The following is a 24,587-nucleotide window of genomic DNA, read 5'->3' as shown; positions in this document are numbered from 1 at the left end:
GGAAAGATGGAGTGAAAAAGATTTTGTGTGATCGGGGCCTGAATATGCAGGAGGGTGAAAGGAGGGCAGGGAATAGAGTGAATTGGAGCGATGTGGTATACCGGGGTTGACGTGCTGTCAGTGGATTGAATCAGGGCAGGTGAAGCGTCTGGGGTAAACCATGGAAAGCTGTGTAGGTATGTATATTTGCGTGTGTGGACGTATGTATATACATGGGTATGGGGGTGGGTTGGGCCATTTCTTTCGTCTGTTTCCTTGCGCTACCTCGCAAACGCGGGAGACAGCGACAAAAAAAATATATATATATATATATATATATATATGTTTCCCATTTTAGAAAGTTAATACAAGGAGGGGAGGATTTCCGGCCCCCCGCTCCCGTCCCCTCTAGTCGCTTTCTACGACACGCGAGGAATACGTGGGAAGTATTCTTTCACCCCTATCTCCTCGCAGACGCGGGAGACAGCGACAAAGTATAAAAAAAAAAAAAAAAAAAATATATATATATATATATATATATATATATATATATATATATATATATATATATATATATATCTTTCAAAGTATGAATATCTTTCTTTTAAACTATTCGCCATTTCCCGCATTAGCGAGGTAGCGTTAAGAACAGAGGACTGGGCCTTTTTTGGAATATCCTCACCTGGCCCCCTCTGTTCCTTCTTTTGGAAAAAAAAAAAAAAAAAAAAAAAAATTGTAATTGTTAAATATCTTTCATGCATATATCAAAGACTAAATTCCATACACTATAGCTAATAATGATTGACCTAACTATCTATTAACATCATATATGCCAGTTCCCATAATTGCAGCATGGTGGCACATGCAGGATCTTTACCACACACTGGTTTCATATAAACACCTACATTTGTTGAAGACTCAAACAGCAACACTTGAAACATTTGCTATGGAGATTTAAACTGGTCTGGCAATTTCTGAGGTGAAGCAATCACCACTTGCTTGCATTACAAAAATGTGTGATGGTATGAAACTACTAAAAATATTCTAAATAATTAAACATAAAGAGGAGCACAGAAAGGAAGCATAAAAAGAATAAGAATAAAAATTAGGGCTCAAAGAGTTGAGAATAAGAATGAATGGCAGCCTACCAATGAGTGCTGCAATGTGAACTGAGGTACAGAAAACAAATATCAATGAGAGCAATACAAAATCCCTTTACTTTCATCCAAATGGTGCTTCCATGAAGGAAAGGGACTGCAAATATACTTAAATTGATATTTGCAATGGAATTAATGGTCTCATTCAACAAATACTGACATTCATGGATCATGTCCTTTCATATCAGGTAAATTTTTATGAAATTCAATATTTCACAAACACACTCATGCACTTGAACTTCCTCAAATAACTACAACAATCAAAAATACAATTAAGTAGTCACACATACTCAAACCAAACTATAAAACAAAAAATCTTGCAAATCAGCATAGTTCTTGTGTGCCTTAGTACATATGTTATAATAAAAGCAAGCCATAATAACAGTTTTTGTGAATAGATAATGATTATATTCATCTTTAAAATAAAAGCATCACCAGCAATCTGGCTCATCAACACAGGATTTCAGCAAATGTAAAGACCAAAACATGACCTGAATAAATACAGTGCACGAAGCAAACAGAAAAACAAAAAGAAATCCACCTAGCATTGAAGACCCCTGTTATAATACATCTAGTAAAGGGAATTCATCTTTGAAGTGATGTAAATGAGATAAACTAAATATAATTTAGGCAGCAAAGCAAGTGAAGAGAATTTTCTAGTATTTCTGGGTTTTCCAAGCCTGACCATTTAAGCTATCTAATCATTACTATAAATGTGCTGCAAATATGGTTTGGTTATACAACAATACAGCTTGAAAAAATGTCATATTTCAGAACAGAGATATGAATGTGGATGAGCTGTTCATGGTATAAAATACATTTGCACTACATAACTAGGAAATGGTTACAAGGTAGTGAGTGCAAACTTTCGGGCACAATAATCAATCAGTTTAAGGCAATCCATACTTTCCTCATAGTCTCAGTAAAAACACTTTATGAGTAACTGACTGATGACCTAAGTACAATAAAGCATATTATTTAAGAAATAACCATATCATACTGGGGAAAGCTCAAAAATATATTCATTAGTACATGTCTAACACATGCACAATGGAAAAAAAATACCTCCAATATGAAGTTACTTAACTGTTTTCGCACTCAGTTTTTAGCAAATGCAAACAAACTCCTCCCATCAAAACCATCCCATAATAAACCATCATCCCCAACAAGGAACAAAAATCTTACCATGCTTCACATTTCACCATCTTATAGTTACACATCCCTCTTACCCTTAAAAACACAATTCTAACAAAACATACATACTGTAATGACTCAACAAGAATTGAGCCATCACCCTGCCAATCCAGTCATCCACTGAAACTAATCCCTAGGAATGTGCAAGATATACTTTCTCATATATGTCGCATATAACACCTATCCCTTTAACAGGAGGTAATAGGATGTCACGTAGGAAGGGACTGAAGAGGGATGGAGAAAGAACTGCTTCTTTGAGTATTCCATCATAGATCTGAATAGTTTTAGAGGGGCAGCTTTTATGAGCAACTCTGGCTAGGAAGAGAATGGTGTCAGGTACATTTGTGAGAATGTGTTATAAGACAGTGTCAAAAGTGCTCTGTTAATGTCTACTGCCACTAATACTGTGTGAGAGGTGAGGTAGGTTGTGGATGGAAGAAGCCATTTAGGATATGTTTTATACAGCCTAGTGTGTAGTAAAGTACTGATTAGCTCTAAAGCCATGTTGCATGGGTAAGCACGGGATAACATGTTTGATTCTGTTTGAATCAGTTCTTCAAAGAGTTTGGTTACTGAAAACATAGGTGCTATACAGCAGTATAAGGAAAGAGAGTTGAGTTTTTTTGAGTGTTTCAAGACTGGTACAACAAAAATTCAAAACTACACAACTGGAAGAATGACTCATCAAAAGCAGAAAGTCTGCATCGCAACAAAAGTCTTCATTCACCCTTTCAACTCCAGACAGACACGAATCCAACCAGCAACCTCTCATTAACTAAAACAGGCAATCACACTTACTCAACATAACACTCTCAGTAACTAAAACAGCCAATCACTCTTACTCAACATTACACTAACTATTCTGGGCATCACTTATGATGCACATGTGAGATTCACTTCCCACACCACAACATCAACACAAAAGCAACAAACAAGCTAATTGCCCTCGGAACATTAACTGGTACCAGATTTTGACAAGAAAAAGAATCCCTTAGTGTCCTGAACAAACAATTTGTATGCTCTGCTATAAACTATGCCTCACTTGATTGGTCATCCACCCTATCAGAGCAAATGTAAAAGAGCTGCAAACCACACATAATTGCACCCTTATATGCTGGCTACCGAATAAAAACAAACATTTAACTCCTACATAATGAAACAAAACTCCTCCATATATAATCCCACTGTAATAAGCTGGGTACTCAATTTTTTGCAAGAGCACTAGACACTTCCCATCAAAACCACTCCATAACTACCAAGCAAACCCCTATAATAAATAAAAGGACTACCCCCACTTCTCTCATAAGCAACACATTCTCTCAGATCTCTCTCTCTCCCCTCCTAACCCTAACAAACATGATACTGTCAAAATGCATACATGCTGAAATGACCAGAAATACTCTAAACAACCTGTCCAACTCTGTCTTGAACACCACCTCATGTCATACACCCATCTGATTCCTTATACATGTACAAGTCACACTTTCTCATCTATGCTCTGGATGTCACCCACCCCTAAAATACTATGAAAATTAATTCATCATATATCAAGACCCTTCATGCCCATGATGCAACTACCACAATGAAAACCTAAACAACTACTGTTCAAATGCCTTAGTCTTGCTCCACATAGGCATACATGTTGCATCACTAAGCTTTGTCACTTGTGGTCCTGTCTGCTGGATGAGGCTAGCTTTCTGAGTGCTGCAAGAGCCCATGGAAAAAGTTAAGAGCTCTTAGGGCAGGAAGATATGTAGGTAGATAGTCTGGTAGGTACACAGGTAGGTATTGGCATTTACTAACTCTGTCCGCAATTGGTAAAACACAAGCAAAATGTAATCTTCAATGAAGCCATGTTGCCTTACCATTGTCAACAGACAGATTGGAGTATGGCATTGCAGAGGATTTTCCTGTCCCAAAGAAAACCACCCTACCCTTCATTCTCATGGGTAGCAGCTCTAAATCTTCAAAAGCCCAATATATGGGTCCTAAGGTTACACAAAATAATAAAAAATATTTAGCTCTTGATATGCCACAAAAACACAAATATCATTCATAAGAAATTCTTAAATGCCAACGCACAGTAAAAAAAAGTCTAAAATGCATTCACTGACTATCCTAATGCAGGTACATGTAATATAATCATCTAAGAAAACCCATATAATAATAAGACTCTAATATACCTTGGAAAAAAAAGCCAAAAAGCGTGGATAACAAATAATTCTCTATTGAATAAACAAAACTAAGAAACACAGAAACATAATAAATATATCACTGAATTTAACTACTTTTAGAAGAAAGAAACCATCTACTACAGAGACTTCACTGCTCTTTCTACTTATCAAGAGTATAATACTAAACAAATCTTACAAGAAATTTAGTAAAATTACTTCCAGGGGCTCAACAACCAAACTTATCAACTTCTGACCATAGTTCCCCTAGTATGCAGTGAAAAATATTTGAGAGTTTGGATTTACAAAAGAAGTCTGTCACTTAATATATCCAATAAAACAAACCCCTCAATGCTGTAGCTCCTAATAACCAGATTTCTTATGGAGGACAAAATGCAAACATGACAATTCAGTACAGGCAACTAATCTGCAAGACAAATATACAATGCTGAAGACTAAAATGCACATACCTCTGAAGCTTCAATGTACAAAATTGCAGGCAAGCAGGATACGTATAATTTCATTTTACTTACCATCTCTGTCTCGTGGAAATTAATGTTGTCTGTGGACTCCTGTGTAGTGTTAAGACTGCGAACTGGAGTAGTGGGACACCCTGTAAGATCCACTGTCTATCAATCTTTGTTCCATACATAATCAAACTGTTAATGAATGCCTTGGAGAAAATAATACAATTTAATATTCTTTGGTAAAATCTTGTTCCTGGAACAATCATGAAAAGAAAATAATGCATTGCATACAAAACCAATTGTTACAGATTATGCTCTTAACATCACACTGTATTGACATTCTCTGAACCATGCTTATGAAATGCTAATAGTGCCAAAAAGGCATTGAAATTACCAGCAACTTTTTAGCTAAAACAGTATTTCATTATTGATCCATTTCTGAAATGAACACTGGTATTCTCACACAAAAAGCCATCATTGAGCTTGTGAAAAACATGTTTTTGGGCCAAAATCCTCTCTTGCTTTTCACCCATGTACTTCTAAAAGCTGCTGAAGCCATATGACTGTTAATGGCAAGATATGCAGTTATGACAAAAAATGCTAAAAAATGCATTAAGCTTCCCCCAAAAGTAGTTGAGACAGAGTGGGCAACTGTAAGCCCCAGTCCCAGCCACCTCAGATTCACCTGGGTTATGTTCCTGAAAACCTGTTGCTTTAAGATCCAATGCCATTGGGATAATTGAAACCTATTACTGTATATAAAGAGGGTATAGTTTCTTAAAGAAATCCTTCCATATTCAACTCTTAACTTTTGTGTTGGAACATGCCAATATGCTGGTCCACTTGCATTAACAACTTGCAATGTAAAAATAGACTGGTAAAGATTTTAGTGGCAATGTTCTAAATTCCCAGCTGATGTATGATTCCATATCTTATCCAAATGTGTCACTGGAAACCTAATGACACATCTGGAAAGAATATCATGCATTACAGTCACCTGTAAAAAAAAAAAAAAAAAAAAAAGTCCTTGCATCAACTGAGTGTAATGCCATATTCCACAGCAACTACTGAAGTCAATTTTACGCCAAAAGAAACTTCCATTTGTTAGTATTCATATTTTGGATTAATGTAAGGTTAGTTTTTCATTTAGTCATGTACATAATTTGTGTATAAGTGTCTGAATCATATGTATTAGTATATACAAGTACATGGATAATGCCTAGAACAAATGTAAATACTCAAATTCTGTAGAAAATATACATTGTATGTGAGATGTTTGGTTTCTGTAAAATCATGTAAGGAAAAATCACACAATGTACACTTTTTATGTAGAATGAAATCACACCAAGAACATACCCATTATCACTGTTTACTTACACATACAATATATCAACCGATTGCATTGAATTACACTCAGAGTGAAAAGTCACCTTTGGCATGGTTGTAACACTGGGCGTAAAGTCTTGTCAAAGAACTACTCACTCCAAAGGAGTCACTCATTTCCTTGCTATTAGAACTAGTGCAGCCTTGGGCTGATGAAACTTCTGGAAAGGGTCTTGGGTAACACCAGGACCCTTTCTTAGAAAAGGTCGTTAGGCAGTTATAAATGAACAAATAAAATAAAAAGCATCCATGCCACCACTCAAGGATAAGTCAACTTAAAATCCTCCTAAACCAATACAGAGGCAAATATACTACTTCTTTATGTATTTTCTTCAATAAAGTAAGATACAAATATATTCTTCAAGGATTTTTTTTCTTTTCTGCACATGGTGAATATCATTTCTGATGTATGCTGCAGTTTGAGGGTGTTCTAACTGGAACAGGCATTAGATATAGAGATAGATAAGTAGATAAATATAAAAATATACATTTCATTTTATCATACTTTGTCGCTGTCTCCCACGTTAGCGAGTAGCACAAGGAAACAGACAAAAGAATGGCCCAGCCCATACACATGTATATACATACACATCCACGCGCACATATACATACCTATACATTTCAGCGTATACATATATATACATACACAGACATATACATATATGTATACACATGTACATAATTCATACTTGCTGCCTTTACTCATTCCTGTCGCCACCCTGCTACACAAGAAATGACAACCCCCTCCCCCGCATGTGCGCGAGGCAGCGCAAGGAAAAGACAACAAAGGCCACATTCGTTCACACTCAGTCTCTAGCTGTCATGTAATAATGCATCGAAACCACAGCTCGCTTTCCACATCCAGGCCCTACAGAACTTTCCATGGTTTACCCCAGACGCTTCACATGCCCTGGTTCAATCCATTGACAGCACGTCGACCCCAGTATACCACATCATTCCAATTCGCTCTATTCCTTGCACGCCTTTCACCCTCCTGCATGTTCAGGCCCCGATCACTCAAAATCTTTTTCACTCCATCTTTCCACCTCCAATTTGGTCTCCCACTTCTCCTCGTTCCCTCCACCTCTGACACATATATCCTCTAGGTCAATCTTTCCTCACACATTCTCTCTATGTGACCAAACCATTTCAGTACACCCTCTTCTGCTCTCTCAACCACACGCTTTTTATTACCAACCATCTCTCTTACCCTTTCATTACTTACTCGATCAAACCACCTCACACCACATATTGTCCTCAAACATCTCATTTCCAGTACATCCATCCTCCTTCGCACAACTCTATCTATAGCCCACGCCTTGCAACCATATAACATTGTTGGAACCAATATTCCTTCAAACATACCATTTTTGCTTTCCAAGATAATGTTCTTGACTTCCACACATTTTTCAATGCTCTCAGAACTTTCGCCCTCTACCCCACCCTGTGACTCACTTCCGCTTCCATGGTTTGTTCCACTGCCAAATCCACTCCAAGATATCTAAAACACTTCACTTCCTCCAGTTTTTCTCCATTCAAACTTACCTCGCAATTAATTTGTCCCCCAACCCTACTGTACCTAATAACCTTGCTCTTATTCACATTTACTCTCAGCTTTCTTCTTTCACACACTTTACCAAACTCAGTCACCAGCTTCTGGAGTTTCTGACCCGAATCAGCCACCAGCACTGTATCATCAGCGAACAACAACTGACTCACTTCCAAGGCTCCATAAACAAATTAAACAACCATGGAGACATCACGCAACCCTGCCGCAAACCAACATTCACCGAGTACCAATCTCTTTCCTCTCTTCCTACATGTACACATGCCTTACATCCTTGATAACAACTTTTCACTACTTCTAACAACTTACCTCCCACACCATACATTCTTAATACCTTCCACAGAGCAGCTCCATCAACTCTTATCATATGCCTTCTCCAAATCCATAAATGCTGCATACAAATCCATTTGCTTTTCTATATATTTCTCACATACATTCTTCAAAGCAAACACCTGATCCACACATCCTCTACCAATTCTGAAACCACACTGCTCTTCCCCAATCTGATGCTCTGTACATGCCTTCACCCTCTCAATCAATACCCTCCCATATAATTTACCACGAATACTCAACAAACTTATACCTCTGTAATTTGAGCACTCACTCTTATCCCCTTTGCCTTTGTACAATGGCACTATGCAAGCATTCCGCCAATCCTCAGGCACCTCACCATGAGTCACACATACATTAAATAATCTTACCAACCAGTCAACAATAGAGTCACCCCCTTTTTTAATAAATCCCACTGCAATACCATCCAAACCCACTGCCTTGCTGGGTTTACTCTCTCATTACTTACTTGATCAAACCACCTCACACCACATATTGTCCTCAAACATCTCATTTCCAACACATCCATCTTCCTTCGCACAACCCTATATATACATATATATATTTTCCTTTCTTCTTTCATCCTATTCACCATTTCCCGTGATAGCGAGGTAGCGTTATGAACAGAGGACTCGGCCTTTGAGGGAATATCACTACCTCGCTAATGCGGGGAATGGCGAATAGTATGAAAAAAAGAAAGAATATATATATATTGGGCCATTCTTTCGTCTGTTTCCTTGCACTACCTTGCTATTGCGGGAGACAGCAACAAAGTCAAATAATAATAATAATAATAATGAAATACTACTACTAATAATAATATCATTATTTTACCACCACTCACTACCCTTTCTAATCTGCTCACCTCCCACGCTTCTCATGCCACAAGCATCTTTTGCGCAAGCCATCACTGCTTCCCTAAATACATCCCATTCCTCCCCCACTCCCCTTACGTTCTTTGTTCTCATCTTTTTCCATTGTATACTGTCTCTCCTGGTACTTCCTCACACAAGTCTCCTTCCCAAGGTCACTTACTCTCACCACTCTTTTCACCCCAACATTCTCTCTTCTTTTCTCACCTTTTTCCATTCTGTACTCACTCTCTCCTGGTACTTCCTCACACAAGTCTCCTTCCCAAGTTCACTTACTCTCACCACTCTTTTCACCCCAACATTCTCTCTTCTTTTCTGAAAACCTCTACAAATCTTCACCTTAGCCTTCACAAGATAATGATCACACATCCCTCAAGTTGCACCTCTCAGCACATAACATCCAAAAGTCTCTCTTTCATGCGCCTATCAATTAACACGTAATCTAATAACGCTCTCTGGCCATCTCTCCTACTTACATACATATATTTATGTATATCTCTCTTTTTACACCAGGCATTCCCAATCACCAGTCCTCTTTCAGCACATAAATCTACAAGCTCTTCACCATTTCCATCTACAACACGGAACACCCCATGTACACCAGTTATTCCCTCAACGGCCGCATTACTCACCTTTGCATTCAAATCACCCATCACTATAACTTGGTCTCGTGCATCAAAACTACTAACTCACTCACTCAGCTGCTCCCAAAACACTTGCCTCTCATGATCTTTCTTCTCATGCCCAGGTGCATATGCACCAAAAATCACCCATCTCTCGCCATCCAATTTCAGTTTACTTTCTTACACTCTATCACATACTCCCACCACTCCTGTTTCAGGAGTAGTGCTACTCCTTCCCTTGCTCTTGTCCTCTCACTAACCCGTGACTTCACTCCCAAGACATTCCCAAACCACTCTTCCCCTTTACCCTTGAGCTTCATTTCACTCAGAGCCAAAACATCCAGGTTCCTTTCCTCAAACATACTACCTACATACTACCTATCACTCCTTTTTTCTCATCTTGGTTACATCCACACACATTTAGACACCCCAATCTGAGCCTTCGAGGAGGATGAGCACTCCCCGCGTGACTCCTTCTTCTGTTTCCCCTTTTAGAAAGTTAAAATACAAGGAGGGGAGGGTTTCTAGCCCCCCGCTCCCGTCCCCTTTAGTCGCCTTCTACATCACGTGAGGAATGCGTGGGAAGTATTCTTTCTCCCCTATCCCCAGGGATGAAGAAGTAAGTTTATTAGTGAAAGAGAAGAGAGAGGCATCTGGATGACTTTTGCAGGGAAATAATGCAAATGAGTGGGAGATGTATAAAAGAAAGAGGCAGGAGGTCAAGAGAAGGGTGCAAGAGGTGAAAAAGAGGGCAAATGTGAGTTGGGGTGAGAGTGTATCATCAAATATTAGGGAGAATAAAAAGATGTTTTGGAAGGAGGTAAATAAAGTGCATAAGACAAGGGAACAAAAGGGAACTTCAGTGAAGGGGGCAAGTAGGGAGATGATAACTAGTAGTGGTGATGTGAGAAGGAGATGGAGTGAGTATTTTGAAGGTTTGTTGAATGTGATGATAGAGTGGCAGATATAGGGTGTTTTGGTCAAGGTGGTGTGCAAAGTGAGAGGGTTAGGGAAAATGACTGGTAAACAGAGAAGAGGGAGTAAAAGCTTTGCGGAAGATGAAAGCCGGCAAGGCTGCGGGTTTGGATGGTATTGCAGTGGAATTTGTTAAAAAAAAAGGGGGTGACTGTACTGTTGACTAGTTGGTAAGGTTATCTAATGTATGTATGACTCATGGTGAGGTGCCTGAGGATTGGCAGAATGCTTGCATAGTGCCATTGTACAAAGGCAAAGGGGATAAAAGTGAGTGCTCAAATTACAGAGGTATAAGTTTGTTGAGTATTCCTGGGAAATTATATGGGAGGGTATTGATTGAGAGGGTGAAGGCATGTACAGAGCATCAGAAGAGCATTGTGGTTTCAGAAGTGGTAGAGGATGTGTGGATCAGGTATTTGCTTTGAAAAATGTATGTGAGAAATACTTAGAAAAGCAAATGGATTTGTATGTAGCATTTATGGATCTAGAGAAGGCATGTGATAGAGTTGATAGAGATGCTCTGTGGAAGGTATTAAGAATATACGGTGTGGGAGGTAAGTTGTTAGAAGCAGTGAAAACTTTCTATCGAGGATGTAAGGTATGTGTACATGTAGGAAGAGAGGAAAGTGATTGGTTCTCAGTGAATGCAGGTTTGCGGCAGGGGTGTGTGATGTCTCAATGGTTGTTAAACTGTTTATGGATGGGGTTGTTAGGGAGGTGAATGCAAGAGTTTTGGAGAAAGGGGCAAGTATGCACTCTGTTGTGGATGAGAGAGCTTGGGAAGTGAGTCAGTTGTTGTTTGCTGACGATACAGCGCTGGTGGCTGATTCGTGTGAGACACTGCTGAAGCTGGTGACTGAGTTTGGTAAAGTGTGTGAAAGAAGAAAATTGAGAGTAAATGTGAATAAGAACAAGGTTATTAGGTACAGTAGGGTTGAGGGACAAGTCAACTGGGATGTAAGTTTGAATGGAGAAAAACTGGAGGAAGTGAAGTGTTTTAGATATCTGGGAGTGGATTTGGCAGTGGATGGAACCATGGAAGCGGAAGTGAATCATAGGGTGGGGGAGGGGGCAAAAGTTCTGGGAGCATTGCAGAATGTGTGGAAGTCGAGAACATTATCTCAGAAAGGCAAAAATGGGTATGTTTGAAGGAATAGTCGTTCCAACAATGTCATATGGTTGCAAGGCGTGGGCTATGGATAGAGTTGTGTGCAGGAGGGTGGATGTGCTGGAAATGAGATGTTTGAGGACAATATGTGGTGTGAGGTGGTTTGATCGAGTAAGTAATAATAGGGTAAGAGAGATGTGTGGTAATGAAAAGTGTGGTTGAGAGAGCAGAAGAGGGTGTGTTGAAATGGTTTGGTCAAATGGAGAAAATGAGTGAGGAAAGAATGACAAAGAGGATATATGTGTCAGAGGTGGAGGGAACGAGGAGAAGTGGGAGACCAAATTGGAGGTGGAAAGATGGAGTGAAAAAGATTTTCAGTGATCAGGGCCTTAACATGCAGGAGGGTGAAAGGCATGCAAGGAATAGAGTGAATTGGAACGATGTGGTATACCGGGGTTGACGTGCTGTCAATGGATTGAACCAGGGCATGTGAAGCATCTGGGGTAAACCATGGAAAGTTCTGTGGGGCCTGGATGTGGAAAGCGGACTGTGGTTTCGATGCATTATTACATGACAGCTAGAGACTGAGTGTGAACGAATGTGGCCTTTGTTGTCTTTTCCTTGCGCTGCCTCGCACACATTTGGGGGGAAGGGGTGGTTATTTTCATGTGTGGCAGGGTGGCGATGGGAATGAGTAAAGGCAGACCTGTATGAATTATGTGCATTTGTATATATGTATATGTCAGTGTGTGTATCTATATGTATATGTTGAGATGTATAGGTATGTATATATTGCGTGTGTGGACGTGTATATATATACATGTGTATGTGGGAGGGTTGGGCCACTCTTTCGTCTGTTTCCTTGCGCTACCTCGCTAACGAGGGAGACAGCGACAAAGCAAAACAAATAAAAATAAATATATTTTAACAGTTTTCAGATTCATGTCCCACCAACTTTTCCTTTAACCCTAACCTGGACTGCCTAGCCCTAACTGGGAAAGGATGAAAGCATTTCAATAGCTCAGGCATGAGAAACCAAAATAGCCAAGTAATAGAAAACAAGTTATATCTACTTAAATTCTAAGATAGGATTCATGCTTGGAGGCACAATATGCATGGTTTTATAGGCATTTCTAAATACAATTTCTCAAGCACCATTCTGGTATAGTACTTCCATATGTTCTAGGACAGCAGTGACTAAGTTCTGTTATGATTCAAGACCTAAAATACTTTCAGGAGCTACAGAGAGCTTCAAACTATCAGCTATTTTCCAAACAGAAATCTAATCATAATGAGGGATTATCTTTGGTTACAAACTGATTCACTGTGTTTACATGATTTATATTATTCAATATATGTAGCTTTTATTTTTGATAACTATTAGCAACCGTAAAATTTTTGTGACAGCAAAGGAACATATTTCAAAGTATTTTTGGGAGAAAATATTCAAAAAACGAGTACTTTTTTTCTTTTTTTGCATGCAGAGGCTGGCATCTAAGAATAAATACTTTCACCATTATTAACTTATTTTATGTCCTCTATCTACTCATCAGGAAAATTTTTTCTCTATTGTATATATCCTGCATGCTTTTTATGCCAACTTTCACAACAATGGGCACAGACAGCACCTTCTTTATACAGTTAGGAAGCTCATCATCTCCACATAAAGAACTGAAGACTCAACAATAACAGCAGACAAAACTGATGAATAATTCTTCCAGCTGGTTTGATTCTCAGATACATCATGTAAGCATGCATGACTTGCCTCAGCTAAGAACATACTTGTAAGTGTAATGGATAAGGGTTACTTGACTTTACATCCTTCAGGTACAAGTGCATGAAGAGAAAATAAAAAAAAAAAGGGGGGGGGGGGGGATGAGCAGAAAATACAGCCATGTTTGAAAAACTGCATAAAGTTGGAAAACACGTTGCCTGTCGTTAGTACTAGATATGAAGTGTGCATGAGAATGAAAAAACAATGTATTATAGAAAAGGGTCATTAGTTAATATGGCAAAAAACATGTAGGGTTGTTACTAAATACCCCATACAATATTTTTTTTTTTTTTCTTCTTGTCGCTGTCTCCCGCATTTACGAGGTAGCGCAAGGAAACAGACGAAAGAAATGGCCCAACCCACCCACATACACATGTATATACATACGTCCACACACGCAAATATACATACCTACACAGCTTTCCATGGTTTACCCCAGACGCTTCACATGCCTTGATTCAATCCACTGACAGCACGTCAACCCCGGTATACCACATCGCTCCAATTCACTCTATTCCTTGCCCTCCTTTCACCCTCCTGCATGTTCAGGCCTCGATCACACAAAATCTTTTTCACTCCATCTTTCCACCTCCAATTTGGTCTCCCTCTTCTCCTCGTTCCCTCCACCCCCGACACATATATCCTCTTGGTTAATCTTTCCTCACTCATTCTCTCCATGTGCCCAAACCATTTCAAAACACCCTCTTCTGCTCTCTCAACCATGCTCTTTTTATTTCCACACATCTCTCTTACCCTTACGTTACTTACTCGATCAAACCACCTCACACCACACATTGTCCTCAAACATCTCATTTCCAGCACATCCATCCTCCTGCGACAACTCTATCCATAGCCCACGCCTCGCAACCATACAACATTGTTGGAACCACTATTCCTTCAAACATACCCATTTTTGCTTTCCGAGATAATGTTCTCGACTTCCACACATTCTTCAAGGCCCCCAGAAATTTTCGCCCCCTCCCCCACCTTATGATCCACTTCCACTACCATGGTTCCATCTGCTGCCAGATCCACTCCCAGATATCTAAAACACTTCACTTCCTCCAGTTTTTCTCCATTCAAACTCACCTCCCAATTGACTTGACCCTCAACCCTACTGTACCTAATAACCTTGCTCTTATTCACATTTACTCTTAACTTTCTTCTTTCACACACTTTACCAAACTCAGTCACCAGCTTCTGCAGTTTCTCACAGCAGAACAACAACTGACTCACTTCCTAAGCTCTCTCATCCCCAACAGACTTCATACTTGCCCCTCTTTCCAAAACTCTTGCATTCACCTCCCTAACAACCCCATCCATAAACAAATCCATAAACAACAGTAGGGTTGAGGGTCAAGTCAATTGGGAGGTGAGTTTGAATGGAGAAAAACTGGAGGAAGTGAAGTGTTTTAGATATCTGGGAGTGGATCTGGCAGCAGATGGAACCATGGTAGTGGAAGTGGATCATAAGGTGGGGGAGGGGGCGAAAATTTCTGGGGGCCTTGAAGAATGTGTGGAAGTCGAGAACATTATCTCGGAAAGCAAAAATGGGTATGTTTGAAGGAATAGTGGTTCCAACAATGTTGTATGGTTGCGAGGCGTGGGCTATGGATAGAGTTGTGCGCAGGAGGATGAATGTGCTGGAAATGAGATGTTTGAGGACAATGTGTGGTGTGAGGTGGTTTGATCGAGTGAGTAACGTAAGGGTAAGAGAGATGTGTGGAAATAAAAAGAGCGTGGTTGAAAGAGCAGAAGAGGGTGTTTTGAAGTGGTTTGGGCACATGGAGAGAATGAGTGAGGAAAGATTGACCAAGAGGATATATGTGTCGGAGGCGGAGGGAACGAGGAGAAGAGGGAGACCAAATTGGAGGTGGAAAGATGGAGTGAAAAAGATTTTGTGTGATCGGGGCCTGAACATGCAGGAGGGTGAAAGGAGGGCAAGGAATAGAGTGAATTGGAGCGATGTGGTATACCGGGGTTGACGTGCTGTCAGTGGATTAAATCAAGGCATGTGAAGCGTCTGGGGTAAACCATGGAAAGCTGTGTAGGTATGTATATTTGCGCGTGTGGACGTATGTATATACATGTGTATGGGGGGGGTTGGGCCATTTCTTTCGTCTGTTTCCTTGCGCTACCTCGCAAACGCGGGAGACAGCGACAAAGTATAATAAATAAATAATAATATATATATATATATATATATATATATATATATATATATATATATATATATATATATATATATATATAATATCCTTCCTGTTTCTGAAAGGGAGAGTTAGGAACAAATGAATAATGGTGTTACCCAAGCACATCCAATTTCTAGCTGTTATGTACGATGTACTGAAACTGCAAATTACCATATGCAGCCAAGTCATGCAGATTGCTCAATAGTTTACCATGATCACATGTGATGTCCTAGTTCAACTCATAGGGAGTATGTTGTACCCCATAAAACATACACTTCTAAATAATTGTATCCAAACCATGCCTCTAATCCTCCTAAATATTCTGGCTTCCATAACCATAAGCCACCTTCACCCTATCCTTCTATCAACTCCTTGATCTTCTCCCTTTCCATCAACTACTTTTAACACTCAAAGCCTTTTTGCCAGTCTTTCTTCACTCATACTCTCCATGTCTAAACCAATTCAGCACACCCTGATGGTCCTCTTGATCATACTATGCTTACTACTATAACTTCGATGGCAATGTTTCTTGTACAATCAAAACACCTTACACCAAATGTCATCCTCTAGCAATTTGTTTCTAGCACATCTAATCTCTTTCTTTTTCTTGCATTCGAGGGCAAAGATTCAAATCCATACAATACTGTTGGGGTTACTGTACCTTTCAACTTACCCATCTTTGCCCTTGCAAACACTGGCCTTTCCTTCTCCATGCCTCTCCAATACCTAAGCCTCTATTCCACTCTGAGACTTACTTCATTTCTGTAGTTCCATATGCAGCCATATCCATTTCCAGGAACCTAAAGCACTTTAATTTCACCAGGTCCTCCCTATTGAATCTTAAACTCACAAAAAGGTGTTTTATATCTCTGCTGCACCACATTTCCATACCTTTGTTCACATTTCCTGTCAACTTTCTCCTTCTACTCACTCTCCCAAAAACCTTTCATCAACTTCTCTACTTTCTCTTTTAGAGTCTGCCTCCAGACCTGTATCATCTGTAAACAGCAACAGACTAATTTTCTGAGCCTATCAACTCCCAGCATAATGCCGACCTGCCCTTTGCCATGAGACCCTTAAATGTGCCTCCTCCCCTATGGACAGATCAAATACCCAGGACATGACATGACATACCCTTCTGTCTACCTATTGAAACACATGCTATTCTCTGGTGTTCAAAACTCACTGCATTCACTAACTTTCACTTTTCTTCATATATCAATAACACCTTCATAAGCATCTCAGTCAACCCAATCATATGCTTTCTGCTGATTCATATATGTCAAAAACAAGTCACTTTCTCCCCACATTTTTCCAAGACATTATTCAAAGTAAACACCAGGTCCAAAAAGCTTTTATCTTTTCTGAAACAACACAGCTTCACCCTAATCAACAGTTCTGTGTATATAACCACCCTCTACATTACCAATTTTTTGTAAACTTTACTTGGCACACTCAACAGATATAAAAATTCATAATTCTAACATTCATTTTTGTCCCCCTTGCCTTATTATCATCTTGACTACTATAATTTTTGAGAGAGGTAACTCAGACATAACAGGTGTTTGTTCTGTCATCAAGAATTCTGAAAGCTGTAATATTTCTTAATAATACTTTGATTGAGATTAGATAAGAATACTAAGCGACTGAAACAAATATGATTTAGGATTTGTGAAGGAAACAGCAAAAGTTTCCAAGCACCAGGCTATCTAAGTTCACCGATACCAAATGAGATGAACTTTTTGTGACGCAAAACGTTACTACAAACACGATCTTATGATATACATTGAAAAAGAAACTGAAATCAATTATGATGAAGAATTGTGTGTCTTAGGATCCATGTCTCATGGAGTACAATAGAAAAGTAATAACTGAAAACAGCAGAATATAGCAAATACATATATAAATATATGTACATATACGGTACATACTGAAACATCAATCATTTGCAATTAGAAAAATACCATTACCACGTGGAAGAATTGCTTATATGTATTAGTGCAAGAAAACTATAAGATTGGTGCAGTAAAGAAAGTATATATTGCACTATATAGCAAGGGTGCATTGTGCAAAACACGAATAAAAATCTAACATTTTGTCTTACATATTGAGTCTTCCAAAAAAGAATTCATATGAAATGGAAAAAATAAACAAAGATTTCTTTTTCATTTCATGAAAAGTCCCATACTGGGGGTATATATAATACATGGGGCTGCTAATGTCAATGAGTTAAAATTCATTTGTCACTAAAGAGCCCTGTCCATCAGTTTGTCTTTGTTTGTTCAAAGCTGAAGACATTCAATTTCTGTAGTACATCTACTTCCCAACTTAGTATTGTTTATAAATTTTGGTACCTAACAATGCAGCCCATCATTAATATCATTAACATATATAACAACCTCATCTATAACATGTGACTAAACTTTTGTTAGAAACCTATGATGTACAACTTTATTGAATGCTTTTTGAAAATTTGCTTCACTTTCATCATATATGTTAACAGCACTATAAAAGAAGTCACACAGATTTGTCAAACATGGGCAGTTTTCTCAAAAACCATGATTAGAATTATTTATAAGGTGGTCCTTCTCTAAACTGTTCACAATCTTAACCTGAATAATGGTTTCCATAGGTCTATCAACAACAGACATTAAGCTAAGTCAACAGTGATTTCTAGGCAGATTTATTACTTTTTTGGATTATCAGTGTTACATTAGCAAAGTTCCATTCAGGTAACTTTGAGACTATATTGCAATCAGAAGCAGGTAAATGATGGACCAAAAGTTAGTTTGACAAGACTATATTCTTCATTAGATGATGATGATACAGGCTCATCAAATGTGCCTTTTCACTTGCACCTCCCCTACCCTGTGACTCATTTCCGCTTCCATGGTTCCATTTGCTGCCAAGCCCACTCTCAGGTATCTAAAACACTTCACTTCCTCCAATTCTCCTCCATTCAAACTAACATCCAAACTAACTTGTCTCTCAACCCTTGTTCTTATCACATCTACTCTCAACTTTCTCCTTTCACACACTTTTCCAAACTCAGTCACCAACTTCTGCACTTTTTCACTCGAATAAGCTACCAGTGCTATATCATCAGCGAAAGACAAGTGACTCACTTCCCAAGTCATCTCATCCCCAACAGACTGCTTACTTGCTCCTCTCTCCAAAACTCTTGCATTTATCTCCCTAACAACCCCATCCATATACAAATTAATCAACCATGCGGACATTACATTTCTCTGCCACAGACTGACCTTCACTGGGAATCAATCACTATCCTTTCTTCCTCCTCAGAAACATGCCTTACACCCTTGAAAAAACTTCTCACTGCTTCAAGCAGTTTACCTCCTACACCATATATTCTTAAGACCTTCCACAAAGTATCTCTATCAATCCTATCGTTTGCCTTCTCAAGATCCATAAATGCTGCATACAAATCCATCTGTTTTTCTAAGTATTTCTCACATAGATTCTTCAAAGTAAGGACCTAATCCACACATCCTTTACCACTTCTAAAATCACAATGCCCCTCCCCAATCTGATGTTATGTACACGCCTTCACCCTCTGAATCAATACCCTCCCATACAATTTCCCAGGAATACTCAGCAAACTTATGCCTCTATAGTTTGAACACTCACCTCTATCCCCTCTGCCTTTGTACAATGGCACTATACATGCTTTCTGCCAATCCTCTGGCACTTCACCATGATCCATACATACACTGAATATCCTTACTAACCAATCAACAACACAGTCACCCACTTTCTTAATAAATCCAACTGCAGTACCATCCAAACCCAGTGTCTTGATGGATTTCATCTTCTGCAAGGCTTTCACCACCTCTTCTCTCTTCACCAAACCACTCTCTCTGACTCTCTCACTTCACACTACACCCCAACTAAAATACCCTACATCTGCCACTTTATCATCAAACACATTCAACAAACATTCCAAATACTCACTCCATCATCTTACTTCATCACTACCTGATACCACTTCCCCCTTGTCCCCTTTACTGATGTTGCCATTTGTTCTCTTAACTTTTGCACATTATTTACCTCCTTCTAAAACATCTTTTTATTCTCCCCAAAGTTTAATGATACTCCCTCACCCCAACTCTCATTTGCCTGCTTTTTCAACCCTTGCACCTTTCTCTTGGCCTCCTGCCACATTCTCTTATACATTTCCCAGTCATTTGCACTCCTTCCTTGCATGTATTGTATGTATATATATACATACCTTTTCTCGAATCATATATTCCCAATCACGATTCATGAATGCGAGTTTTTCTCCATTTTCATTTCCATTAGGAACCCCATGCCCCTTATCATACTCTAAACATCCACATCCTCTTTTGCATTCAGATCCCTTCACACCAAAATAAGATCCCTTGCGTTAAAAGCACCAAAGCATATTCTGAGCTCCTCCCAGAATATATTCCATTCTCCCTTTACTACCTGGAGCATATGCACCGTTTGTAGTCTACTTTCACCCAACCCATATCAATTCTGAACTCACAGCCTTGCAACCTTAAACATAATCAACAGCTCATTCCTCAACAGAAGAACCACCCCTCTTTTGCTCTTATCCTCTCACTAACCCAAACTTCACTCTTTGAACATTCCTAAAACACATTTTCCCCTTAAGCTTCAATTCTGTTTCGCTCAGAGCCAGATCTGTTTCTCTTGTAAAACATTTGCACCAGTCATTCCTTTCTTTCATTCTTGTCAAAACTACAGGCATTCAGATGCTCAGTCTGAGACTTCATATCAAAGTCTATGCCAGGCTCATTTTCAGAAAGTGATAAGACAAGAAGAGAGGATCCCACCACTCTAGGTTGCCTCTTACAACACACTGGAGATACAGCAGTATTCTTTCTTGCTATTCCCTGAAAATTTTACATATATCACACAAGATACAGGAGCAGTATTCTTTCTTGCTATTCCCAGCAAATTGTACATATATCACACAATCATACTGGTCTAATAATTTTTAAAAAATTCTCTTATTCACACTCATACAGCTAATATTTTTCTGGACCAGGAAGTTATGGTAGGTTTCTATGTCCTTCAAAATATACCTTTCCCTCTTTCAAAATAGCTGTTATGTATTCTTGTCTTCTACATTTAACTGGTACAACAATACATACTCTGGTTCATGAAAACTTTACCATTATAGAATTTAAAGAATGCAATAATGAGCAATCTAGTGTAAGTCCCACTGATATTGGTCTCATACAGTGGTTGAAAGAAACCTAAACAGTATTGTCATACACAGACAGTTAATATAGTGTAAGCCACATGTGAAGCAAGCTGACAGATCAAAAGTTATTGGTGGCCTATTCATGCTGGAATTTGAATTTGAAATGCTGAGTCGTCATTTGTTGTTAATGAAAATGAGAAAAACAGCAAAATTGCCATGGATCTTTCACTATATCTAAGATGACAGTGACATGTAGGGAACCAACACAACAGAGGATAGGGAGATAAATGAAATGAAAATCATGCATGGAAAGAACCAAAGCTCTAAACAAGTAGCAAAAACACAAAGGAATTCAAACAGCAATAGACCATCTGGTGGCATATTAGGGAATTAGGGGTAATGGGGCCAAAATACATTGTCTCCCCAACAAATAAATGAGATGGCGATCCAAGCCAGCAAAGACTATAAATCACAGAAGCAATGACAATCTAAGGTAAGCTTAATCTTTCATTTTCAGAGCCCCTCCACCACCACCACTACCATTAGGCACTAGGATAATTCTTCAAAACAGTCTGATCCTATCATCCCCCCTCAAGGCTTTGGGTTAGTTTATAAACTCTGGCCACTCCTTAATATGCCACTGACCACTTTATATAATTTAACTGTCTCAAGTACTCTCATTCTAATTCTAACCTAACAATTTCAGCTGAGTAATGTTAATCATCTAACTAATTTTCAAAAAGAATAATAAATCTCAAAGTCAGTTTTCCTTGTGAACAGAAAATGAATGAAGAAAGGTATATCACACTTTAACAACCTGAAACTTTACATATGATAAGAATGCAAAGGAAGAGAGACAAGTTAATCAAGTGCAACATATGTAAATGGTGGAACGAAGTGCGTCAGGTGAGAAGTGACAAAGGACCAGGTAAGAGTGCACCACAGGTAGCGAAGCAATACCAAGCATACCTAAATCTCCACTAGAGGAGGACTCGGTAAAGCTGGGGGTTCCCTCAGTCCAGGTAGGGGTACTACCCTCTACTGAGAGCGGGGGAGTCCAGGTGAGGGTACGGACCATTGGAGTTGGTCCCACACTAGAGTCCACACTCAGCGTTGATCGTGAGTCTGTCCGAGGCTCCAGGTGAACGTCACTCACGCTGCGTACACAACACCATCACCTGTTAGTCCACCATGCTCAGACAGCAAAACACACCCACACAGTGTAGTGACTCTGACTCAGCTCTACTGCCACATTTTCTAATAATGATCATCTAATGACCAGTTTGGAAATATAATCTGTGACAGTAGATACGAGACAGAAAAGATTTCAGTACAGATGTTAACAAATCTGTAAAAGCCAAGTGCATACACTGTATACTCTACTGTCATGCTTAGGTATTTGGTTAAAGTAGCTAAGAGACCTCAGCATTAGTAGTTAATGTCATTTCATGCTCCAAACCCCTAGAAAATGGCTGATATTTTCTACATATTTCAGAATTTTGATCTCAAGAAGGAAATATATGCTTAGAGGCAAGAATGAGATCAAATATTCTATTTATGTGTAAACTAATGAACAGTGTTACAATAATTTGAGTAATTTTCCTACATCACCTGAAAACAAGCCTAGATTTAAAATGAAAACTAGTACAAAGGCATTTAGCATCATCGTAATCAAGAACGCACTGCACTTTTTTTCATTTTCTTACAACTGTTCCTGTGCGAAACCTGTCAATCATGACTAAAAAATATTTTTGACAGCAGTAAATTATCTCTTCACGATAAAACTTCCATAAATAACCACATGGGGTTTACAAGAATCCATACTTATAATATGAAAAGAAATATATGGCTCTTACATTAACATTAGTAAAAAACTTTTAACTTATGCTCACATGCTAAACTGAAAACTATCAAATAGTACTTTTGTTTTGGATAAATCAGCACAGTACAGAGACAGTTCTATTGCTTATTCCTCACATGGCATACAATCATCATTTCAAGCATGAAAAATTTTTAATATATTTTAATGATAAACTGAAGCTTATTACTAAGGAAACTTCAGTTATAGTTGCATGAAGTACCTTACACCTGGAAGACAAGGGCTTAAGTGAACTTTTTAATTCTAACTATAGCAGTAACATGGTAATGTGAAATACAGCACACTAACCCAAACAAATGTGGTGCATTACAATAATTCTTCAAAACTCACAACTGTGGCAAGTAAGAGAAAGATTCCAGAAAAGAATCAAAACTGAATAAAACTTGCAATGGAATACTGAATAAAAGAATGGAAAAACATTTTTAATACAGTAACTGATTCATCAAAACTCTGATGACTATCATTACTACTATCATATTATTATCACAGTTATCATTATCACTATTATCATTTTCATACCTGCTTGCTGTTTCTTTGCCTAAGCAAAGTTGTGTTAGGAGCAGACAAAAAAGCCTTAGCAAAAGACAGCCTTGATTGGCTCCTATTCCTTCTCTTGCAAGCAAATAATACAAGAAGGAAAGGTTTTCAGTCTCCAATTATTTTCCCTCTTAGTTACCTCCTACAAAACGTTGGAGATACGTAAAAGGTATTCTTATTTTTTCCAATCTCAAGGAAATACATCTAACAATAACAATGAAATATAATTTTCATTTATCATACTTGACCACCATTTCCTACAGCAGCAGGGCAGCGCCAGAAAACAGATGAACAACAACCCATCCACTCATTCACACACACACAGCACACATATATATTTTATTTATTTTTATTTATTTTGCTTTGTCGCTGTCTCCCGCGTTTGCGAGGTAGACATATATATATATATATATATATTTTTTTTTTTATACCTCGTCGCTGTCTCCCGCGTTTGCGAGGTAGCGCAAGGAAACAGACGAAAGAAATGGCCCAACCCCCCCCCATACACATGTACATACAGACGTCCACACACGCAAATATACATACCTACACAGCTTTCCATGGTTTACCCCGGACGCTTCACATGCCTTGATTCAATCCACTGACAGCACGTCAACCCCTGTATACCACATCGCTCCAATTCACTCTATTCCTTGCCCTCCTTTCACCCTCCTGCATGTTCAGGCCCCGATCACACAAAATCCTTTTCACTCCATCTTTCCACCTCCAATTTGGTCTCCCTCTTCTCCTTGTTCCCTCCACCTCCGACACATATATCCTCTTGGTCAATCTTTCCTCACTCATTCTCTCCATGTGCCCAAACCATTTCAAAACACCCTCTTCTGCTCTCTCAACCACGCTCTTTTTATTTCCACACATCTCTCTTACCCTTACGTTACTTACTCGATCAAACCACCTCACACCACACATTGTCCTCAAACATCTCATTTCCAGCACATCCATCCTCCTGCGAACAACTCTATCCATAGCCCACGCCTCGCAACCATACAACATTGTTGGAACCACTATTCCTTCAAACATACCCATTTTTGCTTTCCGGGATAATGTTCTCGACTTCCACACATTTTTCAAGGCTCCCAAAATTTTCGCCCCCTCCCCCACCCTATGATCCACTTCCGCTTCCATGGTTCCATCCGCTGACAGATC

At 38.9% G+C, this 24,587-nt stretch overlaps 1 protein-coding gene across 23 annotated transcripts in view; it reads right to left on the bottom strand.

Annotated features, from left to right (window-relative positions):
* Window positions 1-24,587, bottom strand: part of LOC139765081 (phosphatidylinositol 4-phosphate 5-kinase type-1 alpha-like) — a 372,175-nt gene that overhangs the window by 64,878 nt on the left and 282,710 nt on the right. For 15 of the 23 annotated variants that reach the window (XR_011716566.1, XM_071692221.1, XM_071692226.1 and 12 more), the window contains 2 exons: window positions 21,974-22,161; window positions 5,035-5,114 (listed from right to left, as the gene is read on the bottom strand). Coding sequence is in view for 20 of the 23 variants with exons in the window: in XM_071692221.1 (XP_071548322.1) it covers window positions 5,035-5,114; window positions 21,974-22,161 (268 nt within the window). In the remaining 3 variants the exon portion in view is untranslated. The remainder of the gene's footprint in view (window positions 1-5,034; window positions 5,115-21,973; window positions 22,162-24,587) is intronic. The other 8 variants (XR_011716567.1, XR_011716568.1, XM_071692233.1 and 5 more) reach the window with 1 other exon arrangement.

This window comes from Panulirus ornatus, chromosome 52 (assembly GCF_036320965.1).
Source record: "Panulirus ornatus isolate Po-2019 chromosome 52, ASM3632096v1, whole genome shotgun sequence".
NCBI classification, from domain to species: domain Eukaryota; kingdom Metazoa; phylum Arthropoda; class Malacostraca; order Decapoda; family Palinuridae; genus Panulirus; species Panulirus ornatus.
This window is presented reverse-complemented; position numbering and strand designations above follow the sequence as displayed.